Source organism: Oryza sativa, chromosome 5, assembly GCF_034140825.1.
Source record: "Oryza sativa Japonica Group chromosome 5, ASM3414082v1".
NCBI classification, from domain to species: domain Eukaryota; kingdom Viridiplantae; phylum Streptophyta; class Magnoliopsida; order Poales; family Poaceae; genus Oryza; species Oryza sativa.
Window position 1 is genome coordinate 25,290,668 of NC_089039.1, and position 13,315 is coordinate 25,303,982.

A 13,315-nucleotide genomic window follows, 5' to 3' on the forward strand; every position below is an offset into this window, starting at 1 on the left:
CCCAGCTCCCCGCCGCTATGAACACCTCTCAGATTCGTTTCACAGAAAACTTATACATGATCGAAATACCAAACAATAGAAGGGGTTTTCTGATAAAATAGGGCCATTGCTTACGAGCAGGCAAACCTGTCCTTCTTACGTGAATGCTTAGTTGGTGGTCTACTCATCATCCAACTCAGCAAAATTAGATTTGCTATTCTATTTAGTCATAGTCCGCACGCACCTATACAAGTTTGTGCACCAAAACAAGAGTTTTGTAAGTTTTTACACTAAATTGCACCCACCTAACAAGTTTGTGTACCGCGGGCGCAATTTACTCTTTTTTTTCAAAGACTAGCTAAATGTATGTGCTTTGCTACGTATAGATAAAAATGACAAATTTCATAATATTGCCTAAATAAAGAGTAACATATTTTCATGAAAAGTATATATTACCCGCCTTTTTTTATAGAGAATACCCCTTAATTTAATTTCAAATGTGGTTATCCACTTAGATTTAGTTGTTATGCGATATTAAAATGTTTAAGGGGTAATATGTAAAATCTACAATAAGAGTGGGTGGGGAGTCTTTTTAAGGAGTATAGATCGATGTCATTGTAGATATAAGTGGAAGTTCTCAATTTTCATCTAGAAATATTGGGTGGCTAAAAGCAAGTTTATTTATTTTTTTGAATAGGAGAAAAACTAAGTTTATCCGATAACGAGACTTATAAATTATACTAATTAGGCAAAGACGCAAAACAAGGCAATCCAGTGCTCAAAACTCATACCCAATAAATATTTCATATAACTATTGGGGAATATGACCACTTTCTAGTTGTACACCAATTATTGCCTAAGCATTTGTTTCAACATATCATTGATAATACAGGATTAATGGACAATCTTTTTAAGTACATAGGTAATGATAGACACACAGTGCTACCAATCCTTTTGGCGCTTGTACTTCAATTATCTATCATGACACATACCTATTTACAAGTGATTGAAGAAATGTAGAAACGCAACATCTCTAGCTCTCTGCATATGTATGGATTAAACTGTTATCAGTGTTAGCATGGACTAAGTTCAACATCTAAAAAAATACACATCTTAATAGTGAAATTATGGAGTAGTGTTCATGTAAACCTAACATTGTGATTATTTTGATAAACACAGAAAATAGATAGAATAAAATATAGGACTAGGTTGTTATGACAATCACGTACACATAGTTGCCAATGAAAAACAACCCACCTCTACCTTGACATACAAAAAACAATGATGCCGCTAGCGGTGCCATTGATTGTGAGCGACTAGTATTAGTTTCTAGTGACTTTTCACTTTCTTTCAAACATCAATGGCAGTTGGTAGTATAGATGCAGCAGAGCCCAAGTAGCCGCTTGACTTGTGTACGAGAGATGCATCTGCTTCCACCTGAAAATCATGCCAAACACAATACAAAAATGGAAGGACAAAACAAAGAATTTTTCATGATAAGCAGCTCACATACCCTCTCACAATCTCACGTCACCTCCGCCGTCATCTGGTTCAAGCCCTATTTAGGAGAGCTTCTAGCAACTATAGTTTCTCCTAGAATCTCCAACTCCTCCAATGATACATATTCTCGTTCAGATTCTGAGAATCTATAGCTATAGAAGCTAAAAATAAAACTAGAAGTCAGAAGCTCGAAAGCCCATCCTATACGAATTCTCGTAAGTTGACCACTAACTACTCGGCAGAATCTTAAAGCTTCCCAAACAGGTCCCAAGTACGTATCCCACGGCGCGACACAGGCACAGCCGCCTATACGAATTCTCGTAAGTTGACTACTAACTACTCGGCATAATCTTAAAGCTTTCCAAATTGATCCCATGTATGTATCCCACGATGCAACACAGGCACAGCCGCAGTGCAGCGGGTAAAACGAAAAGGGGAAAGCGGGAAGAAAGTCCACAAAGCAAAGAACGCAAACCTCACGTTCCTCGTCACCCCCGTCATCGTCCATAGCCGCGCTACCGACCGACCGACTCTCATTTCCGGTGTTTTCCTCGCCCCCCCCCCCCCCCCCCCCCCCCCAACACCCGCATCCATCCACACCACCCGCACGCGCAGCCGCACCCGCAGGAAGGACGGGGACGCGGATCAGACCGACCGTGCCAAACGCCAACGCCATACTCCACCTGACCTCACACTCGCACCGCACCGCACCACCTCCTCATCGAGCCTTGTTTTTTTTTTCTCTTTCCTCTCCTTTCCGTCGCGCTGTTCGCTGCCTACAAATCGCAATTCCCCAATCCATATTCCCTTCCCTTCCTTTCCTCCTCCTCCATCTCCACCCTCCCGCCGCCGCCGCCGCCGCCGTCGCCGCGGCACACTCCCCGGGACCAGCAGAGGCCGCCGCCAACGCCGCGGGGGCAGGTAAAAAGGCGCGCGAGACGCCCGCCTCTGCCCGCTGACCTAGATCGGTAGGGTTTACTCGGGCGCCCGGGTCGTTCGTGTATGGGGGCGTGGGCGGTGGGGGATTAGGCTTTCGGGGTCGGGGGGTCGGGAAGGTGTCTGATCGGATGATGGGTGGCTCTGTTCTCCTTCTGGGGTGCGGGGTTAGAGCTAGGGCTGTCGCGGCGATTTTATTTTATTTTATTTTAGTTGAATTTGACCGGAATTTCCACGATTTGGATGGGTTTGTATTGGTTGGATTGTGGTAGGAGTGTTTTTATAGGGGGGTTGGGAGTGAGGGGGGGTAGGGTTTGTTAATGGTTTTTGAGTGATATAATCTATTTGATTCCTGTTAGGGTCTTCTCCTGGGAGATTTCCCGGCGCGGATTTTGTTAGCATTTATTAAGTGTGCGCGTGTTGTTGTTCATGCATGCAGCTGCGGATAAGGTTGCTTGAAGCAGTGGAAGATTTCCTGGATGGCTTGTGCTGCAGCAACTGATGATTCTGCTGCGAGCACGGCTGGGATGAGGGACGAGGATCGTAGCCTGTCTGGCGAGTCGTTGTCCGAGTGGCGGTCCTGCGAGCAGGTGGAGAGCGAGAGCCCTTCGACGTCCCCGCCCTTTTGGGACACTGACGGTGATGACGATGATCCTGGTGAGTAAATGCACTTGCTTCGCGTTACGCGTGTTAATAATGACTAAATTATTTGGTCCGTGTCGTTGCAACGCCATTTGAGCTTAACATGATTGGTTCGGACTTGGAGGAAATAGCACAAATTCTCGAGTAGTTAGTTGACGTAGCACCTGTATGCATGATGCGTCTTGTTCAGTTGCAAGTGTTAGGGTCATCTACCTTACAGCTGCCAGCCCAGACTTCACAAAAGATCTCGATCAGAAACTGGAAATGGTCCTCGTTGCAGAGTAGCTTCAGAGTCCAGAAGACAGTATACACGTGTGCTCTCATAAATGAGACGGTTTTGTAGCCTTAATGCATAGCGTCCAGTCAGGTCATTTATGGAAATCCGTGAATTGTCAACTGAAGTTGCTTCTGGTTAGCACCCTCCATTTCACAATTTTAATCCAGCTACTCTGTACTCAAGTGTGCGTTGACCGGAGAAGCAGACAATTTAAGAAATAATTAATGAGGGCAATACTTACCCCATACGTTGCTACCTCCATTCCCGGAACATAATTAACGAGGGCAATACTTAAATATACAATCTTGTTTCATCCAGAATTCCCGGAACATTCTGTTTCTTCGAAAAAAAACATAATACAGTCAATAATCCTATTTCATCTGTTATGCTGTTCATGTTCGCATTTAAATTCTGGCTGGAATTTGCGCTTCTAGGCATTTAGGTACCTGTGCTTCAACCTGAATAGCAGGAGAATCGCATGCTGCAAACCAACATTACTAATTGCACAGAACCGCAGTTCTTGTATTAATCTTGTGAACAACTACTACACAGCTAGGAGGCAACCTGCAATATAGAGAATTGTGATATGCAGACAATCATGATTTCTTGTAATGCTCCTTTATCATAGCTTCGTACTTGTTTCTCTATTTTTAACTCGCACCAAAATATGTTTGCAAACACAGTCATGGCTAGATAAATGTTGTGTATACTCCAATATGTACAAAAAAGATAGCTGTATGCCTGCCGGTACATTTTTAATTAAAATCAATCAATCTACACTGGTATGGTCCATGGGTCCAGTGCAAAATGTTTCATTCCAATAGGCAAAACGGAATGTCCACCGGAAAAGTATTGACATGTACGCCTAATACCATGCTTAATATGTGTTAATCCATTATTTCTTCTCTTTCCATGCTGCCTTCAAGTGTCATCTTGACTTTCCTCTACAAACTCAAATTTTGAATTAATATTTGCTCTATCAACAAGGAATCCAGATTCATTTACCATCTCTTTTCACGCTACTTCACAATGTTATTTGGTCTCATTGTCATTGATGCAGTTTATGTTTTGTGTACAGTAGTAAATATGATTAGGGCATTTAAATAGGTGGCATGCTTGCCGGGCTGTTCTCACCTGAATTACGTTCATGCTAGCGTCAACATTTGCTATTGCTGCATGAATAAGTTTAACTCTCTTTCCTGGTTCAAGTCCCAATTCCTGGCATGTCTGTTTTTGAACTATTTTAGTATTTATAGAGTAAAATGCTCTTTTTTCCTTTAGAAGTTCTTTTTTCTTTCCCTATTTTAACCTCATCTCTGAACTACCATTACAGGCCCCAAACCTTCAGATTTATTTGGGCGGTATACTTGGAGAATTGAAAATTTTTCAAAGGAGAAGAAGAGAGAAATGAAAAGCGAGCCATTTGAAGCTGGTGGTTACAAATGGTAAAAGGCTTGGTGACCATTGCTATGCATGATTTACCAATGCTTTGCAATTTACCTCCTATGCTATCCTTTTGTCTCCCAAAATAAAATTCCGCATGATAGTTTTTTTCTTGAATAACCTTTATCCTGTAGACATTAGTACTTTTTTGCAAATATGCCTTCTTTTTCCTCTTATGTTGGTGCCTAGAGAATGGTATTGTCAATTTTCATCTCACCATGTTTCCTTTCCATGCAATGCAATCATATACAAACACCGCATAATTCTGTCTTATATGCATTTTTTGACATAATGTTTGTTATGTAGGAAATGTAAACTCGCACGATTTTGGGCATTATAAAATTGTTTTCTGTGATTTCTTAATTGAAAAAAGATCTTTAACAAGTTTTGGATAACGATGCTGCTTTCTTTGCCCTATGTTCGCCACCACAATATTGTGAACTGTTAGGTTTACTTTTCTTTATTGCAGCCATTTATTTCATTTAGATGATTATTGGGTTTGAACACTGTTATCTCTGCTTTAGCTATTATGTAAAAAAAAAAAGAAACAACTGTAAACATAGCATACTGCATACTGGTCAACATGTGATATTTATTTAGGGATTTGGCTTACATGACCACCAAATATTGTTTGCTTCAGGAATCTTTGCTGAGGGCCATAGGAACAAATCTAAGAGCTTCTTGTCTCTTTCCAGTTTAAATTTGTTATTTATATATGCCTATTTACTTATTCCTTACTTTGTCTGCTTGCTATTTTACAGGTATATTCTTGTATACCCTCAAGGATGTGATGTTTCCAACCACCTATCACTTTTTCTCTGTGTTGCTAATCATGACAAACTTCTCCCAGGTTTGGTTTTTGTAGTCTTTGCTGCTATCTAATGGTGCACCATGGACCTAATATCTCATATTAGTATTACACTTTCAGGGTGGAGTCATTTTGCGCAGTTCACTATAGCTGTAGGCAATATAGATCCTAAGAAAGTAAAATACTCCGGTGAGTGGAATTTGGCTTGTTCTCTTCCTAGGAAGCTACCATTCTTATCTTCTTGAGCTTCAGGTCTTAAGTAAATTTTGTAGATACTTTGCATAAGTTCTGGAAGAAGGAGCATGATTGGGGATGGAAAAAATTTATGGAGTTGTCGAAGATTCAGGATGGCTTTCTTGTTGATGATGTTCTTGAAATCATAGCTCAAGTTCAAGTTATCAGGTAGCTAATCTGTCAGTGCGAACAATTGGTAGCTAATCTTTGTATCATGGTGCTTCCAATTCGTGTCTACTTAATCTATTAGGCTGGTTCATTTGAGCATGTCTGTCTTTATTGCTTCATGTCCTAATCGCGGGAACAATATTTTTGAATTTTCTACAGGTAGTCTGCCAATTTATCTCAAAGCATTGTTTCTTTATTCAATTGCATTCCTTTTGATTCTACTGTGATGTTCCCATGGTGGGAATTTATTTAATCTATTCCAGTTTCTCATTTTTTTGCTCTAATTTCCTAGCGTTTTGTAGCTCATACAGACCAGCAAGATCACTTGTATACATTAGATAGTTTGCCTACTTCTGTTTCTTGTTGATATGAATTGACTACAAACTATCATGTAACATCATACTGCTGTATTTAATATGTAAGGGAGAAGGTGGACAAACCATTTCGTTGCCTCGATCGCCCTTATCGAAGAGAATTGCTCCGTGTTTATACGACAAACATCGAGTCAATATACCGCCGTTTTGTTGAGGAACGAAGAAATAAACTTAGCAAGCTGATTGAGGACAAAATGAGATGGTCCAGGTTTGACTAGCAGCTATTCCAATATAATATGCTGCAATAAAAAGCAAAGTATTTTTTCTTTAATTACTGCCTATTGAAATGAGATCTTTATTGGATTTTCAGTTTTTGTGCTTTCTGGTCAGCAATTGACCCAAGTACTAGGCATCGGATGTCTAGAGAGAAGACTGATGTCATATTAAAAGTATTAGTGAAGCATTTTTTTGTGGAGAAAGAGGTTACTTCAACATTAGTGATGGATTCTCTGTATACGGGCCTGAAGGTGCTTGAATACCAGAGCAAGGGCAAGAAAGGGAGAACGATAGCTGATTTGGATGAACTGCCTGCACCCATGATCCATGTTGACATGGACATGTTTGTTTTGGCCAGTGATGTTATAGATTTGCTTGAGAGAGCAGCCTTAGAACCACTGCCTTGTCAACCTGTGTCTCCAAAGGATGACAAATGTTCCCAGAGTCGCATGAAGGTAGGGATTGCTTTGATGATTGAAGCATGATTTTTTTCCCTGTTTAATAATCTCAGTATAAATCTTTATGCTCCTAGATATATTATATTGGGAATATTTTTTGTTGTGAGTTTCTTGTATTGTATCTGTGCATAGTTGTTTGGTGATCGGTTTATTGCAGAGTAGAGGTTTTTCTACTGGATTTGCAGTCTGTCTTACTATTCTCACTGTCATAGGATGGTGCTTCTGGTGAGGTTAACAAAATTTCCATGGAGCGCGAGGAAAGACGCCTAACTGAGCTTGGTCGGAAGATACTTGAAACATTTGTGCTATCTCATATATTCAGGTAAAAAGAATTATTTAGGCTGATTTTCTTTTGGTTACCGATGTAGTGTTGGCCAGTACCAATAGTCGATCCCTAGGCTTTGTGGGTGGTTTATGTTGAGCCTTGGGCATTTGAATGAAATTATTTGACCTCTAAAATTCGAAGACTTCTCTAACAGACAAACTACCGAAATTTTAGAAAGCTGCGTGTACGAATTTTGCATTAAGCTAATGCATATACATTTTTCTAACTTAAAACAGAATAGATTTTTAGACAAATTGTTAGCTACCTAATAGTCCTACTGTGCTCTTTATTTGTCAGTGGAATTGAAGTTGCGTACCAAGAAGCTGTTGCTTTGAAGAGACAAGAAGAGTTAATTCGAGAGGAGGAGGAAGAGGCATGGCTTCTTGGAAATGAGATGAAGGGGAAGCGTGGGGGTGGTGCTAATGAAAAAGATAAGCGTGCAAAGAAGAAACAGGTCATATTCTTTATAGACCTTAGTTTTATTATATTGAGTATCATATTGGCTCTTCTATGTGCCTCAATAGTGAAGCAGAACTATAGCTAGAAGCTTCATAAGCGATTATCGTACCCAATAGTTATTGAACTTAAATTGCTTAGCGATTTTTGGAGTCAGCATTTACAACTTTTGTGATTTGATTTAATTAGGTTATGCATCACAAAAGAAAATATTTAATCCTATATCTTGCAGTTTCATTAGGGTATATTTTCCACATTTCCATCCTTCCCTGCTTCTACTGCCAAGTTGTGGTGAGCAATTTTCCATGTAGTTGATGCTTAGAACCAGCCTCTGGGATGTTTTATTTGGTCAAATTGCATCTGCTTTCTCCTGGATGCTGTTTAGAAACTTTCTGATTGTATGTACTCTGATTTTTATTTTGAAGTTGATAGAAATTAAAAACACATGTTGAGTTGTACTGCACTTGGCCAGGGTCCAATGCAACCTTTCATAAAACTGTCCAAACTGGACAGATACTTGGCCAGGGTCCAGCGTAGCCTGTAAGGCATCCATTCTTGGTCATCTCAATTTACTCAGGAACTATATTCTTTATAGTTTCTTCTATCATGGATTCGTGGTTCCATATTACTATTGCTGCACTAGCATATTTCTGTTGCGAGCTTAATATCACGTGCTAGGATTATTTGGGATGAAACGGGTGAAGGGGAATAGATTGGATCATAATAGAGGAAAGAACAGGGAATGGCCCTGAACCTAAACGGCACGTCGCTCTCCGTTGCACCAAGAAGGCAGGGCCGATGGGCGCTAATAAATCTTGATCTAATGCCTAACTGACCTGAGATAGGATCCCTCCTTATATAGATGGAGGACTCCTTAACCCAATCCTAACAGACCGTGACTCTATCCAACTAAGCTACGTACTTATATTGATGGATATCGTTTCCATTGGGCCTAGGACTCCCGGCCCAAAGCCCATGACACTTAATAATAATTATTGGCTTTTATTATTCTCTGATTTTACTGCTGTTGTGCGACCCTAGCATCGGGTTTCCCTTGTGACATTCCAAATGAAAAATGTTATTAGCTCCTAGTCCTGAGTAACATTGAATTATCTTCTGAAGTCTTGTGCTAGTGCCATTCTCGAAGAACAGCTCTTATTCTGGGGTTGAAAATATATTTGGGTGAACATTTAATATTAGTGTGAATTGCTCAGGTACAACTGATGTGAAGTTTTATGGTTTTGAAGACCTCAACCTACTTTATTTAGGGTCACTACATAGCTTCATTTCATCATGTCAGTTGTGTTCTATTTCTATAATTTTATATGCATTTTGATCCTTAGCTCTCCTTAATAGTTTGATGCGATGTTTCTTTCTCTTGTATCATCTTGTTTTTTCCACTAATGCTGAATCATTCTTTTCAGGCCAAACAAAAGAAGAACAATCGTAAGATTAAAGACAAGGAAAGAGACGAAAAATTTGAAGCAAAGATTCTGGAAAGACTTCATGATGAAACTGCGATTGATGATAGTGATGGCTTATCATCAAAGCAGGCCGAAGAAGTGACAACAAAGGTTGAAAACTTGGAAGAAGGTGCTTCAGATAGGCAAGGTGATCTAGATAGTTCAGAAATTGCTCACCGACCAGACTCAGGTGACAAGTATCCTAGACAAATGAATGGACTGAGTGATGTTACTGGCAATGCACAAAAGGTAAAGAAGGCCTCCTCTATGGAGGCTAACTCACCAGTCTTTCTGGCTGATTCTGTTGCTGCAAGCGGCACTCATAGCAGAGGAAATAATTTGTCAGACAGTAAGAACCGCATGACACCAAATAGGTAGGTGAACTCTAGTTTCTAAGGCTTGCATTGTGATGCTAGTAAAATTGGCATCTGCTCTAACTGGAACTATCTGCAGAGGGAAAAATCAGCGTAACAAGGGCATAAGCATTATCAGCTTTTCTGAGGAAGGTGAGGGTATTCCCTCGAGTTCTACTGGTGGTTCGGCTCGTTGTAGTTCTAGTTGCGGCACATCTGCAAAGTTGGACCAAGATACCGTTCTACTCACCTTGAAGGATAAACTCCGTAAGCTGGGGCAACGTCTACATGAGGTGATACATCTTCTTGAAAAGTTAACTGCCTTTGTTTTGTTGTGATATGTGAAGTCCAGCTGCTCTGTTTTGGTCATATGCACGACCTTCCACGGATTATATTATGAGCATTGTTTTTAAATGGGATGAGTGTCACATATGTTGATTGTATGGAATATTTGTTTTCGACCCATTACCCTTGTGCAATTCATATTTAAAATTTATTACAAAAGGTAAACAATATAAGTATGTCTTCCATATTTCATGCCTATGGCTAATGACTGGAGTCTATGAATTTTAATCTCAATTTTTTCGTCAGACTAAACAGCTCTTCCATTTTCTTTTTATTAATGGATATAACTTGCTTTAATCTGTGTGTTTCAGAAAAATATGGAGGGGCGAAAACTTCTCCAAGCTCATTTTGAAGCCATGGAAGCAAAGACGAGTGGTTCATCTCCCTCATCCAGTCCTTTGGATGAAACACCTGATGTTGTGAAGAGCCCTGAGCAGTCTGCAGAAGGTACAACAGATGCAAAAGCTAATGGAACACCAAATAAGGATGAACCCGTGACAAATTGCGTGGCAGAGGAATCTGTTTCAGTCATGCCAGGCACAAAGAGTACTGAAGCTTTATCTGGCATGGCCCTTGCCAAGACAAAAGTTGAGCCAGTTTCAAATAAAGATCATGTTCCAAAACCAACATTGCAAGCCAATAGAGCATCTGCTAATTGCTCGAAATCAACTCCAGTTGATATGGAGAAAGATGTTCCTCTTCCTTCAAGATCGCCACAAATTAATAAACCTGCTCCAGTTCCTCCAAAATCTCCACAAGTTGGTAATGCTACTCCAGTTCCTCCAAAATCTCCACCAATTGAAAAAGCTTGTCCAGTTCCCCCCAAATCACCACCAAGTGCTAAAGATACATCCCTTCCTTCAGTGAGATCACTTCAAATTGATAAACCTGTCCCAGTCCCTCCAAGATTACCCCAAGTTGATAAAGCTGCTTCACTTTCTTCAGAATTGCCACAAACTTCTACCACTTCTAATTCTGAAGCTCAAGAAGAGACTGCTGCCATAAGGGTTGCATCTCCCTCAGTTTCTGAAGTTACTGTCACAGCATCAAGACCTTCGAGTGCCCCTGTGTTCCCTGCCCCAAGATCAACTGTACCAGCTACACAAGTACAAGTTTCCACATTGCTTTCGCGCTCAATGAGTGAAGCAACTCGAAGATCAGGAAATGATCCTTCCCCTTCTGCACCAGCTTACATTCCACAAACCTACCGTAACGCTATCATCGGTAAGCATGGGCGGGGTACAACCTCAGGAACTACTGCATATCAGTCAACCTCTCTGGGCCAAGGTACTGCCCTTTCACAGCCATTGTCGACATATGCACCAACTATGTCAGTGACGATGCCTCCTGCTGGAAGGAATGATCAGTTTTCTGGTAGGCATGGATTGGAGTCTGGGTTGGGAAAGCCAGAAGCACGTGATAGCTGGCAACCATGGAATGCTAACAGGCATGTTGACAAACATCTCTGGAGGGATGACTCGACATACCAACAAACAACCAACGGTCATGCATATCCGCAACCTTGGAAGGATGTTAATTTTCTTCAAGCAAGGGGCACAGAAACAGAAATACCCAGCAGGTTTGGAGGACCGCAACTACCTAGGCAGTTCCAAGCTGAGACTCATGCGGATTATCTCTTGCAACAACCACAGGGGCCAGTGGCAGAAGAATTTCCGCACCTTGACATCATAAACGATTTGCTTGAGGAGGAACAGAGCAATGGCAGTATGCCAGAGTCCATTGGTCATGATTACCATACATTTGGTCTGCCGTTGCCGTTTTTGTTAAGAGGCAATTTGGCAGATCAGGAAATGGCTTCTGCTAGCAGTCCTGGGCGGTTTAATTTGACTGAGCCATATTACGACGAGGGATACTCAAGGGCCTATGACATGAGTGCTTTCCAGGGGACAAGGGAAAGACAATTTCCCTCCTTGGATGCCTATTCTAATGGCCTGTCTGACATGAGTCCATCAAAGCCTTGGCTGAATGGCTCTCCTAATCCATCGATGAACCATGCAGTTGGTACAAATGGATACCCCCAGCAAATACCGGACTACACCAATTTGGCTAGTGAGTTGAATGGAGCCTCTCTATACCATCGCCGCTACGCCAACGGTCGCTGGTAACGTGATGACGCCTGTATACAGTCTTGCAATCAAAAAAAATAATGCTTGTTACCTGTAATAGATGTTCAGTCTGGGTCTGAGCCGTGTCATGGCCTGTAATTCCAAACTTTTAATTCCAAAAGGGCAAAGGGTTGCATTCTGTAAAGCGTTCGCCGTGTTTAGGCTGGTTAATGCTAAGTCGAGTGCTTTTCTGATCAACTGTGTCCCGTTTTCCTAATGGTCTTTTGAGAAGAAATACTGGGAACCGTGTCAACAACGGGGTCACCCAGTTTGACGAGTCCCGTTCAAAAGGTGGTGCAGGGTGGTTTGGTTTTTGGCCCTTTTAGGTCAGTCTCGCCCCCAGGTGCCATCCACCTACTACCAAATCGTATATTACCGATCTCGATATTGGTCCAGTCTACCCCATGTTCACGTACTTTTAGTCTTTGACCTGACTCCTGAGTATAGTGGGCAACAAACATTAGACCTGCTACTGCATAGCAGTAGGTATATGCAACTCCATTCCAGTACTTGGTTCTCAGCAAAAATCTACCAGTCGTAAAACATAACGCAAACGTCCATTTACGTTTCCATCATACTCGTTCTGCAAGCAAGTTCGCTATCAGGGCAATCAGCGATGCTGACCACTACTGTGTTTTTCTCTGTGTTCCAATTCTTAGCCCTGTCTTTCAGCTTGGTATTATTATAATCCAGATTATTAGGAGTAAGCTGAAAGAAATAGACAACTTATTGAAGTAGCTTATTATAATCTGGAGTCCAGTTTATTATAATCTGATAAGCTCATTTAGGTGAGCTTTTTCCAGATTATTGGATGAAAAATTACCTACCATGCCACCCCACTCCCTCTTTAGACTTGCAAACCTAATAATCTAGACTCTAATAATTTAGGAAAGAAACAACTAACCGCTTATTCTACTATAGATTATAATAATTTAGCTTATAGTAATCTGACTCAATAATCTAGATTATAATAATCATAAACTGAAAGAAACATGGCCTTAGCCGTTGCACTGGTGCTATTGTGCTAATGATGGTTTGGTTTTCTTCCTTGAGAATTTCAAGCTCTAATAATTTTCTTGACCCAACGCATCATTGACGCTAAGAACGGTTGCCTTTTTATTTTCCTTCCGAAACTTTGAGACAAAATCATTTCTGGGCCCACCCGACAGGGGGCAAGGTCAGGGACGGACCAGAAACCAGAAATGCCGGGGG

General features: G+C 41.1%; 1 protein-coding gene across 2 annotated transcripts; it reads left to right on the plus strand.

Annotated features, from left to right (window-relative positions):
* The first annotated feature begins 2,238 nt into the window (after positions 1–2,238).
* LOC4339268 (TNF receptor-associated factor homolog 1a) lies at positions 2,239–12,301 on the plus strand. 2 transcript variants are annotated; one of them, XM_066310650.1, is made up of 13 exons: positions 2,239–2,447; positions 2,855–3,072; positions 4,668–4,779; positions 5,539–5,627; positions 5,706–5,774; positions 5,858–5,987; positions 6,411–6,569; positions 6,672–7,032; positions 7,248–7,357; positions 7,658–7,814; positions 9,241–9,653; positions 9,733–9,925; positions 10,289–12,301. In XM_066310650.1, exons 2-13 carry the CDS (start codon positions 2,895–2,897, stop codon positions 12,101–12,103), a joined length of 3,786 nt encoding a protein of 1,261 aa, XP_066166747.1. In that variant the 5' UTR covers positions 2,239–2,447; positions 2,855–2,894; the 3' UTR covers positions 12,104–12,301. The 2 variants fall into 2 exon arrangements, with proteins under 2 accessions (XP_066166747.1, XP_015639513.1); XM_015784027.3 differs by having other exon boundaries at positions 2,239–2,400.
* Positions 12,302–13,315: the final 1,014 nt, after the last annotated feature.

Coding starts and splice junctions, on each gene's coding strand:
- LOC4339268 (XM_066310650.1), top strand. CDS start 2,895: ATGGCTTGTGCTGCAGCAACTGATGATTCTGCTGCGAGCACGGCTGGG. Junction 5,628..5,705: donor TCATGACAAACTTCTCCCAG/GTTTGGTTTTTG, acceptor TTACACTTTCAG/GGTGGAGTCATTTTGCGCAG. Junction 7,358..7,657: donor GTGCTATCTCATATATTCAG/GTAAAAAGAATT, acceptor TTTATTTGTCAG/TGGAATTGAAGTTGCGTACC.